At 45.2% G+C, this 7,642-nt stretch overlaps 2 protein-coding genes across 3 annotated transcripts; one reads left to right on the forward strand and one right to left on the reverse strand.

Annotated features, from left to right (window-relative positions):
* Positions 1 to 293: 293 nt before the first annotated feature.
* Positions 294 to 4,325, reverse strand: nrbf2b (nuclear receptor binding factor 2b). Of its 2 annotated transcripts, none has more exons than XM_062559847.1 (4): positions 4,212 to 4,325; positions 2,350 to 2,434; positions 2,084 to 2,124; positions 294 to 1,432 (listed from the first exon to the last, which is right to left on the reverse strand). In XM_062559847.1, the coding sequence occupies exons 3-4, from the start codon at positions 2,105 to 2,107 to the stop codon at positions 719 to 721; spliced, it is 738 nt and encodes a 245-aa protein (XP_062415831.1). In that variant the 5' UTR covers positions 2,108 to 2,124; positions 2,350 to 2,434; positions 4,212 to 4,325; the 3' UTR covers positions 294 to 718. The 2 variants fall into 2 exon arrangements, with proteins under 2 accessions (XP_062415831.1, XP_037319795.2); XM_037463898.2 differs by lacking the exon at positions 4,212 to 4,325 and adding an exon at positions 3,742 to 3,956.
* Positions 4,314 to 7,313, forward strand: LOC119212979 (NHL repeat-containing protein 3-like). Its single transcript, XM_037463897.2, has 3 exons — positions 4,314 to 4,646; positions 4,857 to 5,059; positions 5,179 to 7,313. The coding sequence occupies exons 1-3, from the start codon at positions 4,394 to 4,396 to the stop codon at positions 5,776 to 5,778; spliced, it is 1,056 nt and encodes a 351-aa protein (XP_037319794.1). The 5' UTR covers positions 4,314 to 4,393; the 3' UTR covers positions 5,779 to 7,313.
* Positions 7,314 to 7,642: the final 329 nt, after the last annotated feature.

Genomic DNA, 7,642 nt, shown 5'->3' on the forward strand with positions numbered 1-7,642 from the left:
GTGTTAATAGCCATAAACCTACAAACTACTCGTATAGCTTATCAAGTGAAATAACTTTCGCCTTCGGGGGAGTATCTCTATCTTACTTCAAAAATTTGCAATTTTCTTATATGGTTAAAAACAAAGAAAAGCCAGTTGTTTCAGACAACACTGAGTTTAAATAGCTCACATTAAACACTTGCCAATGGAGTCAAAAAGAAATATGTACTTCAGTATCAAAACCCCAGAAATTCATAAGTCATACAAATTCCATCCATAATACACCCCCCCCCCCAAAAAAAAACTCACCACTGTAATAAACAATGTAATATTGTTTATTTAATGTTTACCAAATTGAATACCCAACAAATGATCATCACTCTGCAGCCATTGGCCTACATGTGTTAGTCTTCCCTCTCAGACACACTCAACACACACAGAAATGATGCTCTAAGTTTTTCAGAGTTGTGTCATTGCTACTTGCAGACAGAAATAACAAATGTTATCTATTGAATTAAAAAAACATCTCCCCAATGTTCCCACAGACGTCGTGGGTGAACGACTCCTTTTTGTTAGATTGCATTAGAGGAGTAATCACTGCCGGTTCACTGGGCTGCATCTCCTTCTTATCCCCGTTGGGCCCAAGATAGCTCCGCCCACCTCAGCCTGAGCAGAGGTGTGATCAGACGGAGCCGGTGGGTTAATGTCCAGACTCTCCACTGGTTGTGCGTGTTTGTGCTTAAGATGCGTCTCTCGTCAGTTTGTCCCTGTCCAGGAGCTCCTGCAGTTCGTTTTTGATGTCCTCTGGCAGCTCCAGAGGAGGCAGGTCGTCCAGACACAGGTCCTCCCGGGCCGGCATCTCCAGCGGGGGCAGCTGGGGGATTGCAATCTCCTTCCCTTTGCCCTTTCCCTCCTGCCCACCCCCTGGCCCCATTGCGCCGCCCGCCTGCGGGAGCACCCAGAGCTCAGAGCGCTCCACAAAGTCCACCGCCTCGGCGCGCAGCCGCCCGTTCTCCGACTGTAGCCGCTTGTTGGCAGACGCCAGGCGCTCGTTTTCGTCCATCAGGTGGTCAACCAGGCGCCGCAGGTCAAGAATGGTGGTCTGTTGTTCCTCCAAGCGAGTTTTGTCATCTTTGGCGGTCTTGGATCCGGGGCACGGAGGAGTCAAACGCTGGCAGCCACCGGCCTGCCGAGTCTGCAGCTGAAAGAGCAAGGTGTCGTACTCCCTCTCCCTGCTCCCTGTGCCTTCGGCGCCCGGCAGGCTTGGGGGGCCGAGGGGCTGCAGCTGGCCCGCGGACTGGGTTTGGGTGAGGCGGGCCGGGCAGTCGGAGGGCTGCACCTGGTTGGGTCGGGCCTTTGTCGCCTCGCGTCGAGCTTCTCTCTTCCAGCGCTCCTGGATCAGCCGTTGCTGTTTGATGTGACTGTCCCTCTGCAGCTCCATGGACAGACAGGCCTACAGACACATGGAACCACATGCTAACACGCAGTTTGGATCAACGGTTTAAACATCTCACACACACTCTCTGACACACACACACACACACACCTGGGTGCCGGCCGTCAGTACGTTTTAATATACATGTGTGCAAAGTGATGCATTATAATACTATACAGCGTGAACAAAGTACATCCTTGATTTTACATCATACTTAGTATGAATAGTATGTGATTACAACAATTTAAAAAACCCTGAGCATCAGTACGTGGCCTTGTCAGCGAAGCATTAGAGAACTGGTAGATAAACAATTCGGAATTGCCCCCCACCCTAAATGTTATGAACGAGCTCAAACGAAAGCCCCCTGTCTGTAGCCAACGGTTTCGTCTCACTTTGAACAAGGCGGTTGAGGACAATTTACAGCGTTATCGTGACAGTGGGTCACTTCTCAACTGACCATAAAAACTCATGTCTCTCACATCGTGTTACTATCAGCCTATTTCTGCATTCCATGGTGAGCATTGTTTACAAGTAAACTAGCTATCTAAGTAAAAAGGTCACGGGTCAAAAGCTTACGCAGTGACGGCAATGATGGACATGGCCAATAGGATTTTGTAATGTTATGCGAATAACAGCATGAATGGATTAACATGAAGGGGAATGCCTCACCTGCTCACACTCTGTGGTCTTCATTGCGTCGGTCAAAAAATCTGCGAGGGAGACAGAGACGGACAGTTGGACAACACTAGAGACATCCCAGCTTCTCTCTGTGAATGCTTTACATGGGTTGTGAGGGACGGCATTACAAGGAATAAAGTCATCTCATTCATAGTTCTGTGTCAAGCGGGGTCGTTGCTTCGCTTTAAAAGGAACTTCATAATGCGGGGGGCAAAGAAGGGCAATAGACCACAGCCTGTTTAAGAAGCTGAGCTCACCTGCTGCTTTTCCATGGCAGGAGATGGCCTCCTCAAACTTCCCAGACGCCAGCAAGCGGTCGGCCTTCCTGCACTGCTGATGAGCCTGAAGAGAGGCCCACACATGCAGAGAACTTTTCATATAGCGTCAAATCAAATACCAAGACGGATACAAGTGGAGCAGAACCAATTGATTCATTAAATCCATCCATGCTCAATGAATTGGCCACACTGAAGAATTCTGATGAGTAAACATTCATTTCAGCCACTAGTTTTACTCAGAATTCTAATCAATTCAAATTTCATGGGGAATGAGAGTTAGCGTGTGCGTGTTATGATCAATTTAGACGATGGAATTGTGGATCACTACTTTGCTTCATCAGGGGCTCCATTGTGCGGATTTCCGATTTTCTCATTCATATGGGAACGGGTTATGGACTGTTTCAATGTGCCATCGCTGGCTTTGTGAAATTCAAAAGGGTTTTTCTTTAAAAAGGTTTTCCGACAATGAATTGATTGAGGGGGAAAAGTTTACATGTTGAAATAGCACAGTCTGTTTAGTAGAGTATGTAGATTCACCATGACATTTCCACAGGATCTATTTATAATATGACATTTTAAAAGATATGGGTGACAAATTAAAAAGAAAAAAACCTGACTAATGGAACTTCATTTAGCAACATTTCATGTGTTGAATCTGCTCAACAATTCACAAAAACGGAAGAAAGTCATTCTATTGTATAAATGGATATGACACTTGCCATGTTTCTGTACACGGTTTGGACGAAGGCAATAAGGTAGAGCAGGAATATCCCTCCTCCTTTTTCCATTTGATATTCATTCTACTCGATAAGTTTGTATTGATTTCTCATCTACCATTTATTTAAGAGTAAGGGCTGAAACCTATTTTACAAGGTACAGACTCTGTGCTCTTTGTTTGGAAACTCACGAGTAAAAATACAATATAAAACTACAAGGCAACGTATACTTTATGGCTACCGTTATTGTAGACAATATGGAGGTAGCATTTCATTTCAGCGTTAACTTGTAAATTGAGTAGCTGAATATATGCAAAATATAAAGTTGTGTGACCGGGTGGACGCAGGTATTATTGAACGACCTCTCTAACAGGTAACATTAGCTAACAACTTGTCAACATGACTTAGCAAACGTTAGTCCCCAACGTTACATCATACAGCAGGAGCTAAAATGTCCCAAACGTCGGACGTCTTGCTCGTTCTAAGTAGTGTGTAACACGTCCAAGCTACCGGACAAAAGCGGAGCCATTGGCTCAGATTAGCCGTTTGTATACGGTTAACCGCTAACTTAGTAGAAGAGCTAATGTTAGCTAAAGTAGCACAGCTAGCCACAGCAATGCTAGCCTGTTATTGCAACATCGCGGCCGAAACTTACGAGATTGAGTGGGCTGTCCGCAACTTCCATGGAATCGATACTTAGAGGTTTACACTACATGAAAGGTGTCTCTGTCCACACGGACTGTCACTCGCAATGCGATACGGAAGGCAATGACTTAAGAAGAATAGTGGTCGCTGTGTGGGAAGCCGAGTCGCGTCCACAGCCAGAACACGTCAACACGTCATGACGTCAGCGTCTTTCTACGCTGCATATAGGTCGGAAGTCAAATTGACGGAATTAGAAAAGGCTCGCGCTAAAAATAAACACCTTCGAAGAATAGCGTTCAAATAGTCGACATAAAACGCATTGGACTTCTAACGAACAAATCAATAATTGCTTTAGATGCATTAACACGTTGAGTTGGGCCATGTAAAGGCCCCGTAGCCAGTAGGAGTTTTAGGATTGCCGTGTCTGTGAATTATGCTTTTATTGTGATAGTTTGAACGGAAATGAAATGTTTTACTCACTTGGTTTTTACTCGGTATTGTTTTTGATGACGACTCCAGGAAGTAACTCTACCGTGAATGTAGTTTGTGGATTACGCATAATATACACCGACGTAATAGCATCGATACATTACGTTACCGGCGGGCTCGGTTCGGAGTACACTGTTGGAATAGGTTAGTCGGTAGGACCCTCATCGCCACTGATGAAGAAGAGAGGCGCTTGGTGTGTGATCGCGTCCACCATGGCTTCACTAGCCGTGCTCCTGATGTTGATGCACGGCACCATCAGCACTCAGCAGCCGGGCAGCTCCAGCCTCAGGCACGACTACCAGCTGCTGGGGAGACCCCTCTTCAAGCTGGACCTGAACTGGCCGAAGAGTCCGGAGCTCTTCACCGGGGAGGTGTTCGGAGTCGCTGTGAACCAGCACGCTGGGGTGGTGTATGTGGCGCAGAGAGGTAAACTAGTCCCACGCATCAGTTAGCACTCTTCTTGGACAAAATCTTCTCTCCCCTTGTGTAGTTGGTGCCCATCTGAAATGTGCTGGGTGAAATGCCGAAATCCTTCAATACCAGAAAATGATATGATAATATAAATCGACTTAGTATAAATAACATATAGGCCTACTATCATATTGAATCATTGCCTGGCCTTTGCTTTGTCATCAGGTGACAATGTGCCCAAGGTGCTGGTGTTCACCACTGATGGAGATTTCCTCATGTCCTGGAACACAACCACCCTGGAGATGCCTCACGGTATCTTTTTAGCAGATGGCGCCTCTTCCAACCCCACCGTGTGGATCACAGACGTGGGAGACGGCCCGTACGGCCACTGCATCAAACAGTACTCGCCATCTGGGAAGCTCCTGCAGGTGCCTGGGATTTATCTAATATTTCAATTGTCTCTAATAGTCTTTGCATGCTGGCTATATAGAATTCAAAAACCCCTCCAATGTTGCTCAGGTGTTAAATGTTTTCTTTTATTTGTTAGGTGCTTGGTACGCCGGGCAAAAAAGGCTCCGGGTTGAATCCTCTGCAGTTCGATAATCCTGCGGAGATCTTCGTCCACGACTCTGGAGAGATGTACATCGTGGACGGAGATGGTGGACTGAACAACCGCCTCATCAAGCTGTCCAAAGAGCAGCAGGTGTTGTGGATCCACGGAGAGAAGGGACAAGGCCCGGCTCAGTTCAACATCCCCCACAGCGTGACTGTGGACAACGTCCACCGGGTGTGGGTGGCCGACAGGGGCAACAAGAGGATCCAGGTCTTTAACTCCGTCACCGGGGAGTGGCTGGGGACATGGGGGAGCTGCTTCACGGAGGACGCGCCATATTCAGTCCGCCTGACCCCGGACAAGAAGTACTTTGTGGTCGTCCAGCTCAACACCAACCAGATTTCTCTGCTGAATGCCCCTCCGGTGGGTTCCATTGGCCAGTGCGCTGTGGCCAGCGTGATCCAGCTGGCCGAGGAAGTCAAGCCCCACCTGGTGGACCTGGACCTGAAAACAGGGGCCCTGTATGTGGCTGAAATTGGAGCTCAGCAGGCCCAGAAGTTCACGCCCTTCAGTCTGGAAGGCAGCTTCCCGTAATGCCAACGCCAACCGGAAACTAAAGGCACATTCAATGAGCCTTAACAATCCAATGAAAGTGGACTGAACAAGCCTTCATATCGACATCGGGAGGTAGTCGTCCTCACGCAGTCCAGCATGTTCACCGCCATGTTGTTAGGGGAGCCCAGAATGGACAGACCCAATACTGTAAATTGATTTAGTGTATCAATGTCATTTGTTTGAGACTAATCTTCCTCTGACTAAGTATGTGCTGCTTGTGTGTAGTGCAAAAAAGTGACACACGTACATACTTGAGATCCCTGCAGGATGTTTGGTTGTAAGTAAATACTGCAGAAAACCATTCAGCAGTGTAAATGTTCTGCTGTTAAAAAATCAAATGCAGTAGAATTGGATTCTTCATAATAGAGGAGAGGATCATGCATGCAGTTCTTTGTCACGGACACACTGTGACCGTTGTTGCTGTTTGAGAAGTTATGTGCCAATTCTTTTTCTCTGGAGTCGTTAAAAAATACTCCAGCTGTTTCCTTTCTTTGCTACAGACACTTTAAACTCCTTTTGTGGGTTTTTGCCTCCGCGTGGCCGATGTTAAGACGTCTAAAAGGCCAGAACTAAGTTGTTAACGCACAACCTAGTGGCCTCTAAATATCTGTGATGCACTTCATAATGCAGGGGATCAATAGTGTAGGTGTGTCTTATTGTTCGTGGTGTCACTGTGATAATGGTAATGTGATCGCTTGTGTTTTCAGTTGCAGCAGCTTGTGTTGAGAAATGACGTGATATTTTTGGCCACTTTCTACTGTTGCACCACTGATGTTGAAATGAGAACTGTTTTCTCCCTTTTTCTGTATTCTCTAATAAGTGTAAAACCTTGTCCAATGGTTGAGCTGGAAGTGAACCATGTGACCTGATTTGCGGGTAATGACAGGCTAGAAATGGAAAAGTTTTGTTACGTTGACCTTTGTGTGTTTGTTCTTTTATACGAGTGTCCCGACATCACGCAGCCTTTTACCTAACACTATGAAAGCTGATTGTTGGGCAGATCGTGCACGTTTTTGGTTGTATGTTTTTATGTTGCTATTTCATTTGTTTCGAATGTTTTTTTTAATATATATATGCCTGCTCCTAAGTCAGATAAACTGTAATAATACTGGAGTAGGTTGTCTGTATGAAATTGTGTTGAAATTGGTTGGAAGGTGTCTTTTCCTTTTAATTCCACACCACTAGATGGAGCTCAGCTCATTTCTAATTCCTAAATGAGATGTATTTACTTTGCAGCTTGTTGTGCTGCCGTGTAAATACAGAAAGGAAATGTAGCTTGTGAATGCAGATTTATCTATAACTTAAAATTATTAGAAATGAATTTCCTTGAGGTATTGTTGATGAAGAGATGTAAAAACACAAGCGTATCCACATTGCATCAACATGTTCGGGTGAGTGTTTGACTTCATGATGTCTGGCTGCAATTATCAAATATTCTTAGATCTGTCACTAACAGTATATAAAAAGTACTATAAATGTAATGATACAAAATTAAAATGAGTTTTGAAGGGGAATTGTTCTTTCACATGCTACAAACAGAGTAGTATTTTCACTCTCTTTTAATCGTGGTGGATAAGAAAACACATTTAGAAAGCTTTAAATAAAATGTATTGTCGTAAATTACATGAATGTTGTAAAAGCAAAATAATATAATAATTACACACATTTTATCTGTTTGCTCTAATCTAAATTCACTTGTATTCAAACATTTAATATCTTGTAATTCATATTTTAGAAGTCAAGAACATCAGCACGGCTTCCATTATTATGGAGAGGCACTACCAGCTGCCCTGCTCCATCCTCCCCGAGGCCCGAGTGCCAGAGGAACTCTGTGGGCGGCCAT

Source organism: Pungitius pungitius, chromosome 21, assembly GCF_949316345.1.
Source record: "Pungitius pungitius chromosome 21, fPunPun2.1, whole genome shotgun sequence".
Classification (NCBI taxonomy): Eukaryota; Metazoa; Chordata; class Actinopteri; order Perciformes; family Gasterosteidae; genus Pungitius; species Pungitius pungitius.

Coding starts and splice junctions, on each gene's coding strand:
- LOC119212979 (XM_037463897.2), top strand. CDS start 4,394: ATGAAGAAGAGAGGCGCTTGGTGTGTGATCGCGTCCACCATGGCTTCA. Junction 4,647..4,856: donor GGTGTATGTGGCGCAGAGAG/GTAAACTAGTCC, acceptor CTTTGTCATCAG/GTGACAATGTGCCCAAGGTG. Junction 5,060..5,178: donor CATCTGGGAAGCTCCTGCAG/GTGCCTGGGATT, acceptor TTTATTTGTTAG/GTGCTTGGTACGCCGGGCAA.
- nrbf2b (XM_037463898.2), bottom strand. CDS start 3,771: ATGGAAGTTGCGGACAGCCCACTCAATCTC. Junction 2,435..3,741: donor CGGACAGCCCACTCAATCTC/GTAAGTTTCGGC, acceptor GCCTCTCTTCAG/GCTCATCAGCAGTGCAGGAA. Junction 1,433..2,083: donor AGACCACAGAGTGTGAGCAG/GTGAGGCATTCC, acceptor ATGTGTCTGTAG/GCCTGTCTGTCCATGGAGCT.